Here is a 15,159-nt window from a genome sequence, read left to right as displayed (position 1 = left end):
TGAATAATTTGGATCCTCCTGAAAGATCCTGGAGATACTTTGATAATTTAAAGTCTTGCTATTAGTGAAATACATTAGAATAGGTTAAACAAGGAGACATATACTGTTTTACAGGCTTACAAATCTCCTCTGTAAATACTGTGTCAAACATTTATATTTTTGTTGTCATTTAAACACACACTGTCACTCCTTGGCAGTCAAAGAATTGCTTTCCCTTCACTTTTCCTTTGCCTCACTGACACTCAAACACACACACACCTACCTCCTGCTACCATCTGTTGGAAGGTGTCACCTCTTCTCTTTTATCTCTCCCTCCTATCTGCCCTTCTCCGGGGTCACAGCCTCTCTCTCCCCCGAGCCTGTCTGCTCACCTCACCTCCTCCTCAAGTCACTCCATTTTAGTCCTTAGTCAGCACATCTGCTGCTACTCACCTGGTTCCTCTTGAACTCCTCTTCTTTTCCTGTCTTCTCCTGCCTGGCCTCTCACCGGTGGGAGGATCACTGTTAACAGATAAGACAGTCAAAAGGCCTTTCGTCTGTCCTTACCTGCTTACATCATTCATCTACGTGTCTCTCGTGAACACCTGTTGCGTTTTGCCCTTGAGGCAACTCACTGTAGAGAGCGCAGCACCAGATACAGCAATACATTTCCTTCACGAGCCAAAAGGTCATTTTAAAGTCATTATACATTTGACAATATTAAATATAAACTACCGATAAGGGAAGTAATAGTGAATAATGATGATTTCTTTTGCAGATTTAACGGTTAAATCGATACTAAACAAGCAGAAATAAAGATCTTCCCATGTTTCTCTCAGAGAAAAAATTCAGGAAATGCATCTGTTTCACATTTACCCAGATACTTGCATCATATTGTATGTCATATTTCAAATTATGAATTTCTAGTTAAAAATCCTGTCATTGCATCTGTGTTCCTGTGAATAGATTCCCAGCAGAATTAGTCTCAACAACGTTTTCTTCTTCCTTGTCATCTGTTCGTAACATTTAAATCATGATTTAGCAGTGTGTGTGTGTGTGTGTGTGTGTGTGTGTGTGTGTGTGTGTGTGTGTGTGTGTGTGTGTGTGTGTGTGTGCGCGCATGCGTGCGTGTAACTTTGTGCGTAACTTTGTGCGTGTTTCCGGTGTAAGCACACCCACCAGTTGAATAGGTGATATTAAGGCATTATATGGCCACAGCCTCCGTGACTCAGAGGAAATAACTTGCGTTGGAGTTGGCGTCGGGCCAGTGTGAGTGGGTGTGGCATGTGCGTGTAAATCAGTTTGTTAAAGCTTTTGTTGATCTGAGGCTGCCAGATGCTCTCTAAATCTCAGAACAGCTGGGTACCTTTGGCTCCCTGTGTTGCCTATACAAGCCCCAATTTTACAGTGTCCTTGTAGAATCACACCTACACACACACACACACACACACACACTTGTAAGATTAGGAAATATCCTTGGTTGGCGGTCTGTGAATGTGTGTGTGAGCTCTGGGCTTCACGTCATCAATGGCAACTCCTCCATGACACAAACAGGATGGATATTTTCTTAATTCTGTTCAACACAATAAAATCCCTCGCCCACATCATGGCTGAAGTCCAAAATATGAAGATCAAAAAGCTGAGGCGAGGCGATGTCGGTGCCAGCTGTTAAAGCGCTTACAGTACAGCGGTGCATACCCTGTCATTTCAGGCATTCTTCTGTTGCACCTGTTCCAGTTGTATCCAATGCTTCTGCTTCAACTTGACGCAAATGAAAACTCCAAGCCAATCATGAATGGAAAATTATTGTGAAAGGGGCGCTACGTCCTTTAATTCAGTGTTCTGAAGTAACACAATAAAGGACTTTTCACTCCAGAAAACCGTAATTGAGCAGAATAAACGCTCACACTCTAATTTAGATTTCAGTGGAGTGGGGTTATTGTAGTGTGTTTTGGTTCAGGCTCCAAAAAATGCTGTGACTATAGAAGCATCAATAATGTGCTCCTCACCTGTTTGAAGTGCCCCATGTGTTGGAGAGAGGCTCAGCCCAACAGTGGGAATCGCAAACACAGTCAGACACGCACAACACAACTGTTTCTTGTGTTCTCCGGAGAGTCTTCCCTAGCCCTGGCCCGTGCTGGCTACGCCCAGATGTGGTTCGGCTCCAGATGTTTCTGCTCCATCATTAGCTAATGAGCTAATTAACCGTAAGCTGTGTTTGTGTGAAGATGTCCCCACATTAAGTGGCAGCTTCTTTTGATTCTGCGCGGGCAAACATGTGCGTCTCCACAGGTCTTATGAAGTTGCAAATGACCTGCACACAGTGTATGCACCGTCATGTAACGCGCTTAGCATTTACAAGGTTTTACAACAAAACAGAAACAAACTTTGGAATATTAATGGAGAAATGGACATGGAAATGTATGATAAGAAATCTCTTTCTGTAGCATCACTTCACCTTTTGTTTTTTTAAATCAGCTTTGAACTGGAAAGACTGAGATGTGACCCACTGGTATTTGTCTCTTTATTACTTTCTGCAGTGGGTTTCTTATTAAATACTGTATGTCTTTTTTTTTTCTTCCTCTTCAGTTTTGGAAAAGAGTGAGTTCAAAGATGAGTCCCAGTTCTTCCGCTTCTATGCGGATGAGGAAACAGAGGGAACCAGCACCAAGAGCAAGCAGCTGCAACGCAACGACTTCAAACTCATCGAAAACATCTTGGCCAAGTCTCTGGTGGTGAGTTGCAACACACATGCACACAAAAACACACACATTTACACATTCTCTCACATGTATTTATAAAGTACATTGTGACGCAGTCCATTGTAGTTTCTGTTTTCTTTGGAGGAAAAACAGGTGATGATGATGATAAAGAGAAATGTAAATTTGTTTTACTGAAGCAAATAAACTAAATGTGGCAGAGGATGGGAGACACTGGCTTAATGTAGATGGATGCACAATGGAGAAAGAAGCCGCTTTTTCAAGGGTGTGTGTGTGTGTGTGTGTGTGTGCGTGTGTAGTATCTCCACTGGTAGATGTAATTAGCATCACTATACACACAGAAACAGACCCCACCCCTCCTCCCTCTCATAGGAGTGGAGGCTGCTTTGATGACAATAAAGACAATAAATCAGTATGCATCTTAATGAGTGTCATCCTGTGGAAATGTAATATGAGAACTCTGAGAGGTGACAGGAGATTACTGTCCCAGTCAGATATTCTGTACATTCATCCTCGTTTGAAGAATGAGGGCTGAAACATTTCATTTTAGAACACAGTGCCTAGTAATGATCCCAGTTTGGATTTTTCCCCTGTTTATGGATTTTTCTGTTTTTATATGAAACATTTTAAATGGCTTGCCACTCAGGACTTGTGACCTTTCCTGTCAGCCTTGGATCCCAATACTTTATTTTATTACTAAAGAGCTGCCTAGTTCACTTATCTAAAAATACAGAACCCAAATTAAAATGAAAAGGCAACAATATCTCAGTGTCTCCTCCTCATAAACACCCTCTTTTACTACATGTGTGTTTATGTTGCTTTTTAACCTCGGCGGTACATTGACATTTAACGATCCTCATTCATGACATGAGACAACAGCTGCGGGAAGAACTGAGTGAAGATGAGAGAACCCCCCCCCCAAAAGGGACAAAACCCAAAAGTGAGATGTTTAAGTGCCTATGTTGACTACAATTTAAAACAATCTCATTTGGCTGCTTGCACCACTTAAAAAGCATTAAAACGAATACAGGGTAATACAAGTTAGATTTAAAAGAAATGTCCCACTGGCCACGTTGGATCATTTTTGTGAGACCATGAGCAGGGAATTAGTTTCTGTGATTTGTAGCTCTCCATGTACTTCACATCTGTTTACTGGTTAAAACAACTGCTGTGATTGGAGATTTATGTGGGAACATTCCTGAAATTTCTAAAAGTTTCTGAATATTTTTTGAAAGAAATTCCATGCATGATGAGACATAAAACACACCAACAACAACACTGATGGATGCAACATAAATGCAGATGAGTCGTTGTGTGCACAGTCCCATTCTATATTTATATATATATAAATATATGTAACCTTTTATAAAATATACTGTATATTGTGAAAAATTGATGAAAAAAATTTAGTACAAGATAATAGATTCCTAAAAGTAATATGGAGAGTGTATCCTCACCATGTTGTTGCATACGTGTAATCATGGGATGTCCTTATAATTTGTGCAATAGGTCAAACAGCATATAGCGCATTCATGATTAAAGTAACATCATTGACGTATATTTATTTAGCACATGAAATAAGGTCAGTGTAGACTTCTCTAGATCTAGCGGGCAGTGTTTCCCCGAGGCTTAAACAGAAAGTCAACTGTTTGGTTAATTCCATTAATCTCCAACCTAGAAGCATCACCAGCATCCTTCTTCATGTCAGGGTGGGGAGAAGCCACGCTATCTGGCCTTACACAAGAAGTGGAAAAGGCTTTTCTCCTTGATTAGCAGAACTAATCATCCCTCATGGCTATTACTGAAGTGAAGTGCAGGAACTCTTTATTTACCGCCGCCATCTCCTCTGATGTAACAGCACAGATCCCCATCTTATCAGGGCCATGCAGCAGGAAGATGGCCCCAGCAGCCTACCTAATGGAAGCCGGCTAATGTGCTTGGTGACGACAGCGTTTAACTAAGCCTCGCCCCACCGGGGAATTCAACATGAGAAGCAGAGTAGATCATCAGATGCCAGACACACCTGACATGCGATGAAAATGACGAGTTGCAAATATGCAGGATTTAAAATATGTGGATAGTTTCAATATGTGACTTGAGACCACCCAGAAAGAGCAGCATGTGTGTGTGTATATATATATGTATGTGTGTGTTTATGTATATATATCACCTTTTTAACGTGAAACTTCAGTGATTCATCAGAAGAAATAAAGTCATTGCAGCAAATAATCTTTTACGTATGAAATGTACTTACAAGATATGACTATTATTTTGCTACTTGCTAACTCGTGATGCTACAGCAGTGAAAGATATTTAAGTCTGACAATCAGTCACCACAATCACCATCAGTCACCAGTGTAATTAGGTGATTTTCTCTGTGCTAGATTCACCCCGAGGAGGAAGACTACGGCTTTGAGATCGAGGAGAAAAACAAAGCCATTGTGGTGAAATCTGTCACCAGGGGCTCACACGCTGAGGTAATGGTCAACTCACACACACACACACATACACATACACACACACACACACACACACACACACACACACACACACACACACACACACACACATACATAAATACTGTATCTCCTTCCCGCCCCAGGGCATTAGTTCCAGTAGGTAATGGCTGTCTACTGTTTGGACGACTGCTGTCAGTCTGCCTCCGTTCCCTTTGGAGGGACTTCGTTCTGATTGGCTGTGGAGCCATTAGGCATACTTACTCACATCAGACACACACACACACACACACACACACACACACACACACAAAATGTAAAATGCGGATAAGGCTGACAAATCATAGAAAATATTATATTATATTATATTATATGTCACATCTATGTCACAGACTCCTTGTTTTTCATTTTTTGTTTGTTCATGTCATCCGACTCTGGTTAGACATGTGATATGTGACATGCTTATGACAAATTTGTCTAGCAACCAAAGCCTGTTTATATGATCTGTCCAGTATCTTCATACTTGAAACTACAGGCTGATGCTTTGGTTGTTTTTGAAATCTTCCTTTTCCACAAGTTCAGAGATGTAAAACCTTTTCCTCATTTTGTCCCTCTGGTTCAGGCTTTCTGTTATTTTACTCATTGCAGTTTTTTTCCCCGGATCTCCTCAGGCTCTGTCTGGATAATCTTTCTTTTTCCTCCTTTGCCTGCTTCCACCACAGTAAACCCTCACTCTTTCGCTCTCTCCTGCACCTTCTTCCCCATCTCTCCCTCTCTCTCTGTTATTCATCCTCCATGTCCCCGATTCACCACAATAACAGGATTGCTAGTTGTGACACAGCCTGTGTGCCAGCACAGTGAATGGAACTCAGCTGATTCCCATGGGGCTCTGAAAAGGGCCGAGAAACACTCACTCACACACACAGGGCTCTTTCACTATATGATACTATTAGAGAAGTCACGTGCAGACAGGCACCCATGCTGCACACAAACACACACACACACACACACACACACACACACACACACACACACACACACACACACACATACATACATCCTTCCACATTCAGATGGCTGTGACTCCTCCCAGTCGTTCCTACATCCACCCTGGGCCGCCATCCAGAGTCGGGGCCCGGCTCAGCCAAGGCCACCCCACCGGATCTGTGCCCGGGACACTGGACTCACACAGCGAACATACAGAGGCAGCATTATTCTCACAACGTGACCGAAGATGTGCAAGAAGACTGCATTTACTGACGTGCAGCAGGCCGTGGTGCTGCGTGTCTGTCATTTGAAAAGGGATTTTTGAAGCTGATATCTGACTGTGTTTGATAATACGTACAGTATATTTGTCTGGTCAACATATTTACATGCACTGTGTCTGATCAGATTACATTTAGTTAAAGGAAAGAGGCAGGATCTGATAACTGCAACCACCACTGGTTGCAAACACAAACATGTGGCTGCATTAGAAAGAAAGAGAGAAAGAGAGAACTGTAAATAAAGCAATGTGGAAACTGAAAGTCACCCTGTGTGCAAATCCACCAGGCAGGAGACTCAGGTGTTAATACCTTGCAGCTTAATCATATCTAGTAGCCAATCTTGATATGCACTACCTCCATGAAAAGCATCTTCAGATGCAGGAAAATAAATGACAAGACTCAACAGGCTGAGCAGCACACACTGATTTTCTCTTTCATTTTGGTGTGTTCCTTGGAGGCTCACACACTGAGCAGGGACTTGATTCTGAGTAACACACATCAGTCAGGTAAAAGCTTGAATTATACTTACGCTGCTCACAGTTTAGGTCTCACTGTGACATGTGGGTCGAATGCGATCCCGCATCTGAAAATCGCACTGTGCGAATGGGTGGGATTTAGATGGAGCTGAAACGAGGTACCAACCTAAAAATAACACATTCTGTCTCCCGTCTGTCCGTCTGTCCGTCCAGATGGCTGGCCTGCAGGTGGGCAGGAAGATCTACACCATCAACGAGGACCTGCTGTTCCTCAGGCCGTTCTCCGAGGTGGAGACCATGATTAGCCAGGCCTTCTGCATACGACGCTCCCTGCGGCTGCTGGTCGCCACCAAGGCCAAGGAGTGAGGGAACACACAAACACAGCCATATACATACACACACGCACGCACGCACACACACACACCAAACAGCACACACACAGTGCACACTGGTCTGATTGGCCTTTTCTCTTCCAGGATTGTGAAGATCCCTGACAACCCACACAGCCTCTCCTTCAGACTGTGTGGCTCTGCCCCTCCTCACGTCCACGCTGTCAGGAAAGGTGAGTGACAGATTCCACAGACTTCTTGAGCCAGTTCGATCGCCACAATAAAACCTTTTCAGGGGTTGTGGATGAATTTCAGGATTACTACTTCATGTGGGGAATAACAACCACGATAAGGACTTCTGTGACATTGTCAGACTCATGATGGACAGTTTATAAAAGGATCAGAATCGATGCAGCAGAACCAGAGATATTGTCTTTTTTTTTTATCCACACATTCTTCTTCATTGCTAAAACATACATTACTCAAAATATAATTCGACCTTTAACAGTTTGTTTGGAGGTTTGGATGTGTTTATAGCGGCTAATGTAGCCTTAAGCTCTTAACCTCAAGAGGTTGGATGAAATCATTACTTTCTAAATTCCTAACCCTGGATTTTTCTTCATTTCAAACTTGTAGTCTTCAGATCAACTCGATGTCTTCAACTGAGTGACATCGCTTGAGTTGATTGATCACATTTCGCATGATTCCCTCTAGAGCCACAAAAATCTTTGTTGTATAAAACTTTTTACGCATATTTAGATTTAGATGTGTAAAATTTGTGGAGTTCCACTTTAATTTTCACCAATGATAAAGCGACCAATATAAAAGAAAATGATACTTTTGTCATCATCCAAACTAAACTTTGTGTAAAAATGTAAACATAGATAATCATTAATCATCGTTTCTGTTATATTGATACATTCTGCTGAGCTCACATAGCAAGAGAGGTAGAGCTGATCAATCACATGAAAGTGCACTAAATAGTTTTTAAGGTAAAAGGATCTCCATAAAGGAACAGTAATCTGTTGAGTGATTTAACAGTTCACAGCTCCCAGGGAGGTCTCATAAACTTAATATGTCTTGAATTCACTTACAAGAGACATATATTTTGTGTAGGACCTGCACTGGATCATCTGTTAATAGATTTGTAAGAATCTGACCTTGTTATTGCAGCATCGGTCTCACTTAAAGCGCTGCGAAATGTTTACGGTGTCAGAGAGACAAATAATTTGAGGAAAATTCAAGGGAAAGATGAGGTAACTCGAGCCTCTAACCACCTGTTACACTCTGCTTTTAGTGAGTCCTCTATTAGGGTTTTTTATGACCACCTGTCGTCCAGGCAGCCTGCGGTCAGGGTTCAGACCCTAATAGATCAAAGTCTACTTTTAAAACAGACACACACACACACTGCTCTGTGATCATAGTGCAATAGGTATCTGAAAAAACATCCATACTTTTCCTCTGCTTTCCCATTGTTCCTTCTCACCTCTTAACCAGATGTTTTTGCTGCTTAAACTCACTTTTACATAGAAAAATTAGAGATTTACGACGAGTTGGATGAGTGTTAATTCCCAATGTGTAAACCAGACTCAAGTAGCGGAGGACACACACACAAAAACAGCGAGGAGAGGAGCTGCTGCTTGGCCAAGGAATGTGATCTCATGGTTTTTAGTTTTTTTTTATTATTATTATGGCAGAGGGACTTCTTCACTTTCTCTCACTTCTCTCCATTTCTCCTCTTTCCCCTCCCTCTCCACGCTCCTTCTCCTTTCTCTTTATTTCCTCCTCGTGTCCTGTATCACTTCTGGCTCTCTGCTGGTCTATGAGGAGCAGTTTTTTCCATCTGAATTCAGAGTCTCAAGCTGTTTTTTTTTTTTTTTTTTTTTTTCTGTTCTGAAATCAGTCCCCCTGTGTGCTATGTATGCATGGGTCAAGTAGCCCCAGAGTTAGGTAATTGCTGGCACCCTGGGTGCAAGTGATGCCAGCACTGGTATTTTTAGATAGAGGAGAGGAAGATGATGGAGGTGTTGATTGGACTTCCAGGCTGTAAAGCCATCAGCTTGGGACAGCGTGTTACAGCACTGAGCCAAGTGATTTGCTATTTTCCTGAAGGAACAAAAGGGGCGAGGTTATATCCACATACGGGAATTGAGTTGTTTTGTTTATTTTTAATTTCCACATAAAAAACAAATTTATTTGATTTAAACATTTTGGATAATTTTTTTTCTATGGATGTGGGAGACATACTTTTTAACTCCTGCATTTCTCCTACTTGAATTTCATGTTTTCATAATAGCGCAGTGTAATGTATACACTTCCACTGTATTTATACCACCCTGTGACCCTTCACCTCTGATCCTCTGTTGACATGTCGCAGGCTGGGAGGCGGCGGGGGCGGGTCTTCAGCCCGGCCAGGTTGTCCTGAAAGTCAACGGCAATAACGTCAACCACAGCGACTACCAAGAGGTTCTGGAGCACTTCACTGCGCAGCACACACACCAGGAGCCTCCACAGATGGTGAGAGGGACACAGGAGAACAAACACTAACACACAACCATCATCTGAGCAGAGTTTATAGAGTAAATGGGGCATTTATTGAGTTTTTTTTTTTTTTTTTTTTTTTTTTTTTTAAGAAATACAGTTTGTGACTCCCAACAAGCCACATCATCCCACTCTATCCAGTGAGATTTTACAGTGCATGGGTTGTTATGGCTCTCACTGTGACAGAGTGCTCCCTGAGTTGCTTTGTTTATAATACAAACTACATAGTGCCACAAGCTAGCATGATGAGTATCAGTAGTAGCTTTGGAGGTTAATTCACCAAATCTTTCAACAAAGTGGGACAGCTCTCTAAACTCACATTTGACATGCTGACAGACCATAGAGCCCCAGTGACCCAGACATTCCTGCTCTGAGACGCTACATAAAACATAATTAGCATTAGCTGGAGCCAGAGTTAGCTACAGCAACTTAGTGTTTGAAAAGGAGGAGAAAAAAAAGACATATTAAAACTTCAACGACAACAAGAGCTTCTTCATTTCATCAACGTTCTTGGCTTCAACATTGGGTGGCCTAGTAAACTCCACCATAAATCACTGGTTGTCGATGTTGCTGCGGGCTACTTGTAGTGAGAGTTGGACATTTTTCTGCTCAAAATACAATCCTGCCCAGAGCGAAAGAGCAGCCCAAAGCAACAAATAAACGACTTGAATCACTGTTTCTAAGAACGTTTTTACTTATATTCTGTATTAAAGCAGCAGTTGCAGACGCAGCTTTCTTTTTCCAAAATTGACTCATGACTGGATTCTAGTGTTTACGCTCCATACAACATGGCTAATGTCAAAAATACCAAACTCACGTCAGGTTTGTTTTGACATTCCTACAGCAGCAGTTCATGTCTCCAGGCAGTATTTCACAAGGCTGCAGACAGAGTAGGATGTCCTCCTTACTGTATAAAGCACAGTGTTTTGTTTTGTTTTGTTTAGCCTGGCCTGCTCCTCTGATAAATCCCCCCTTTGCACAAAGCCGGTGAACAGGCTCAGCTTAGCACCCTTATTTTGGACTTATTCCAGTAAATGTTTACTGGTTCATTTAACAGCAGGATGAATTACCAGGATGTCGTTGATGTGGCTGGCTGCACTGCTGAGTTCAGGGTGGTGCAATCAGCCCTGACCACCTTGTCAGGTGAAAAGTATCTACGTCCGTGGGGCATTATTTCCTCCACATTCTGTGTATAAAGTACACCTAAAGCTACATAGCTAAAAGTTTCTCTGCTCACTTCACACTCACTTCCTCCCTCGCTCAGTTCCTCATATTATTTCCCATAATAATTTATTGCATATTGCAAGCGTTCTGAATATAACTGCTCTGCTCTAATCTGTTTCCTGCAGTGTCAGTGGGTGTACCGTGCCTTTGAGGATGTGGAGGAGCTGCAAAGAGAAGGAGGTGCAGGTGAGAAGGAGGAGAGTCCTTTCAGTCCTTATCCGATGGAGAACGGCTCTGACCGCCAGGACGGGAACGGCACTAATGGAGCAGGTAGGACCCGAGGTGACATCCTCTGAAAATGTTCATTGTATTTGAATGTACTCTTCAAAAGAGTTGTGATGAAGGAGTATTTAGGGGTTACTGCTCAGATTTTTAATACAGAATCAGATGTAATGCTAATAATAACTTCAAATATCATTTGTGGCCCATCTGTCAGCAAAACAAATGTCTGGAAAAACATTAGTTTTAGTTGGGACTGTTCTGTATTATAAACTGTAGCTGCTTTGTGTGTGACTGCAGATTGATTGCAGACTTGATGCAAAAAAAAAAAACATCTGTCACTGCCAAAAACATTACATCAAAACATTATGTTCCACCTAGACAGCTATTTTCAGATGACCTCTGAATCGGGTTATAGTTACTGTGTCAGTAAAAAAAAAGTGGCTTCAGCAGGAGGTAATTTTCTCTGTATATAGAAAATTCTCAGTTTGGAAATTACATCGGCTCACGCTACAGTCAGAGGACGTCATCTAGGAACAGTGCTTACAGTGCTGGCAGAGTAAGCTCGCTTGACACGTGCAGTGCACTGAGTACCTTAACATGACTAAACGTGTCACGACTAAAGGGATTTATAAACCCATTGTATTTCTGTCTAAAGATGATGAGGTTTTTTTGCATCTCGAATGTGCTAATAACATTTAAGCCATGACTCTAATCCAAGATGTGTTTTTTTCCCCCTTACTTCACAATGCTAAACTTATCAAATAAATTGAATTTGTGACCCACAGATCAGCGGCTGAGCAGGCTCTCCCTCTCCAACGACCTGCCTCTGGTCAGCCTGACGGTAGATAACGTCCACCTGGAGCACGGCGTGGTCTACGAGTATGTCAGCACTGCCGGCATCAAGAGCCACGTGCTGGAGAAGATGGTGGAGCCCAAAGGTTGCTTCAGCCTCACTGCTAAGGTAGTTATGGAAGGATGAGTTGGAGTTTGGTTAAAGTTTTTGGGGTTAGTTAGCAACTGTCACTGTAATGAAAATCTAATGGATACAGCTCAGGGGTCAGCTCAGGTCATTCTTGTTGTTGTGTAATCATAAAATCATGGAAGATCCAGACCTGGCCGTTCACCAATTTGTGCGTCACTGATATTTATCAAAGTAGTATTATTATGACAGGATCTGAAAGCAGCAGAGGGGTTTTTTGGCATCACTGCTGGTCTCAGTTGTTAGTATTGGAAAGCTGAATGTTTAGCTACATGGAAAATACAGTTTCCTCATGTTGCTGCACTAGGAAACTTTTTTTTTTTTTTTTTTGATGCGATTGACTAAACTTTTATTGTAGGAGTGATCCATCCTTACCCATGTTTCTTGTCTCTACAGATCCTAGAGGCATTTTCTGGTGATGACAGCCACTTTGTTCGTAACTGCAGCCAGCTCATCTCCCAGAGCGACCGAGTTGTTACCATGCCTCAGTACGAGTTCAGACAAATCTGTGACACCAAGCTGGAGAGTATCCGACGGCGTATCAGCAGCTATCAGCAGGTAGTAAGACACGTATACGACAACAGCTTTCTCTCAAACATAAAGTACATATAGACTACCATCAGATTTGAATTGTTACACATAGAAAAGTCCCCTACTGATTCATATTGACACAGTTTCTTTACTCACATGTGACTGAAATATAATTCTGATAACTTCATCATTCAATATCCTCAGATTAAAAAAAAAAGATCTATTTCTCTTCTTGTCAATATGCTTGTATAATGTTTCTTATTGTCCAGACACATTAACGTGCTCACATGCTCTTTAAAGCTTTTAGAACAACTCAGAGAGGCTTTTCAGTTGATCGAACGCTGCCTCTCTTGTGATTCTAATTTTTCTGTATATTCATTGTTGGGCCTTATGTCATACGTCAGCATCGATTAAGCACACTCATAAAAAATTATCTTGTGGCGAAATGCAGCAACTTCGTACATAAAACTACACTTTTAAAGCTTTAATAATAAATCTGATGTTAAGTTAAACACACGCTCTTGTCCTTAAGCTTAAATTTCCATTACGCAAGACAAGAGCTCTCTCCAGCTGCAGTTACATTACATTATTAACCCTCATTTTGTCTGTCATTATGTGTTGTATCTCCATGTCTAATTTTCTGCTACAGCGACCATGACCTTGGTGGTCGGTGAAAATTATCTTGTTAAAAACGTACACTACAGATATTAGAGCTGTCAGTCACGCAGGCCATCATTTCTTCCCTTTTCACCCAGTTTGCCCTAGAGCTGAGGAACAAGGTGTGGCCCTCCTTCAGACAGGCCGGCATTCGCCCTCACCCACTGGGCTGCATGGACTTCGTTCCCACCAACTGCCACGTCAACTTGATGCAGGTTTCCTACCCCAAGAGCACTACCACTGCTGGCAGGACTTTCAGCATCCGCTTCGGGCGCAAAAACTCCCTGTTTGGCCTGGATCCTGACCAAGGTAGAGGCGCACACACACACACACACACACACACACACACACACACACACACACCCTATATCCAAGAAGATTTGAACATTAGTACAATCTGTCACATATCCACTGCTTAATCTAAGCTTCACTGAGATCCATCCCCTTCATGGTAATACATCTTAACCCACTTAACACCCGCTCAGTGATCGTTGTGACTAATTACCCTCTATGACCATTTAAATCATGCAGCACAGAGAGAGTGAATGGTAACCCCCCACCCCCCACCCACCACAGTATCCATTAGGTCTCAACAAGCACGCTCATAGTAAGTCAGATGAGTGGTTTGTCGTTAAGACTCCATTAACGTCGGGCCACACGCATGTTATTGACATGAGAAGTGACTGAATAATGTCAGCAAAGATGGTTGCCTCGAGGCAGCGCACGAATGTGTGCTGTTCACTCGCTGCTGCTGCTGCTGCTGCTGCTGCTGCTGCTGCTGCTGCAGGGGTCAAAGGGGAGAGAAACAAGAGAGAACAAGAAATTGAATGTAACTTCACCAAGGAATAATTTCAAGAAGAGAGAAAAACATCTTAAAAATGCTTTTTCCATAGATACAAAAAGAAGTAACCTGGCTTCTATCTATATGCCCCGATTTTATCATTATTATTATTATTAACCTTTATTTATTCAGGTGATTCCCATTGAGATGGAAATGTCATTTTCAAGAGAGACCTGAATGTGCATAAAAACATAATAAAAACAATTCATGAACAGATAGTCCAAAAAGAATTAACAATACAATTACAAAGTTTTAATAAAAATAACTCACAAGGAAAATTTAAAACATATACGATGCCATTCATCCAGTAAATAAAAAAAAAATCTCATCGGTTAAACAACTGCATTCTGTTTTGGGAAGTTTCCAAAATGTGGATAACTTATAAAACTATACATTTTTAAAGTGCTCAGTAGCTTATTCTGTGTAATTGGGGCATTCAATCCAAATGCAGTCTTCCCAAATTTAGAGTTAACCTTAGGTACATCAAGTGTTAGCCAATCATGTGACCGAGTTTGATGCGTACCAACTGATCTGACCAAGAGAGACTTAATATAAGAAGGTAATTTCCCAATAAAGGTAGAGAGGACCAACCGGCCTTCTTGTAAAGAGTGCAATGATGAGAACAATAAACATCACCAATAATAAAACAGAGGGCAGAATGGTCCAGGATAGAAAGGAACTACATGCCTGTAAATTATGATGCAGCTTGATGTTAATAAAGAGTCTTGAGGCTTATCCGCTGAACTCCCTCCTCCCTCAGCATAGATGAGAATGCAGCACAGCTGTCTAGACAGACAGCAGACAGTTAGCATTGCTCACATTGTTCCAGGATGCCTCGTCCTCATCTTTCCTCTCAGCACCAGCTGCCAGTCAGACATCTGCCCAGCAGTTGCACTGGTGAGACGTTCGGCTTCGGTGCTCTTCTGTATGTGATCTGCC

General features: G+C 42.0%; 1 protein-coding gene across 2 annotated transcripts in view; it reads left to right on the top strand.

Moving 5' to 3' along the window:
* Positions 1-15,159, top strand: part of prex1 (phosphatidylinositol-3,4,5-trisphosphate-dependent Rac exchange factor 1) — an 83,238-nt gene that overhangs the window by 50,092 nt on the left and 17,987 nt on the right. For both annotated transcript variants that reach the window (XM_056385128.1, XM_056385127.1), the window contains exons 16-24: positions 2,569-2,714; positions 5,084-5,176; positions 7,110-7,258; positions 7,373-7,458; positions 9,603-9,742; positions 11,116-11,260; positions 11,998-12,173; positions 12,588-12,749; positions 13,478-13,688. In XM_056385128.1, the coding sequence (XP_056241103.1) occupies positions 2,569-2,714; positions 5,084-5,176; positions 7,110-7,258; positions 7,373-7,458; positions 9,603-9,742; positions 11,116-11,260; positions 11,998-12,173; positions 12,588-12,749; positions 13,478-13,688 (1,308 nt within the window). The remainder of the gene's footprint in view (positions 1-2,568; positions 2,715-5,083; positions 5,177-7,109; positions 7,259-7,372; positions 7,459-9,602; positions 9,743-11,115; positions 11,261-11,997; positions 12,174-12,587; positions 12,750-13,477; positions 13,689-15,159) is intronic.

Source organism: Seriola aureovittata, chromosome 9, assembly GCF_021018895.1.
Source record: "Seriola aureovittata isolate HTS-2021-v1 ecotype China chromosome 9, ASM2101889v1, whole genome shotgun sequence".
NCBI classification, from domain to species: domain Eukaryota; kingdom Metazoa; phylum Chordata; class Actinopteri; order Carangiformes; family Carangidae; genus Seriola; species Seriola aureovittata.
This window is presented reverse-complemented; position numbering and strand designations above follow the sequence as displayed.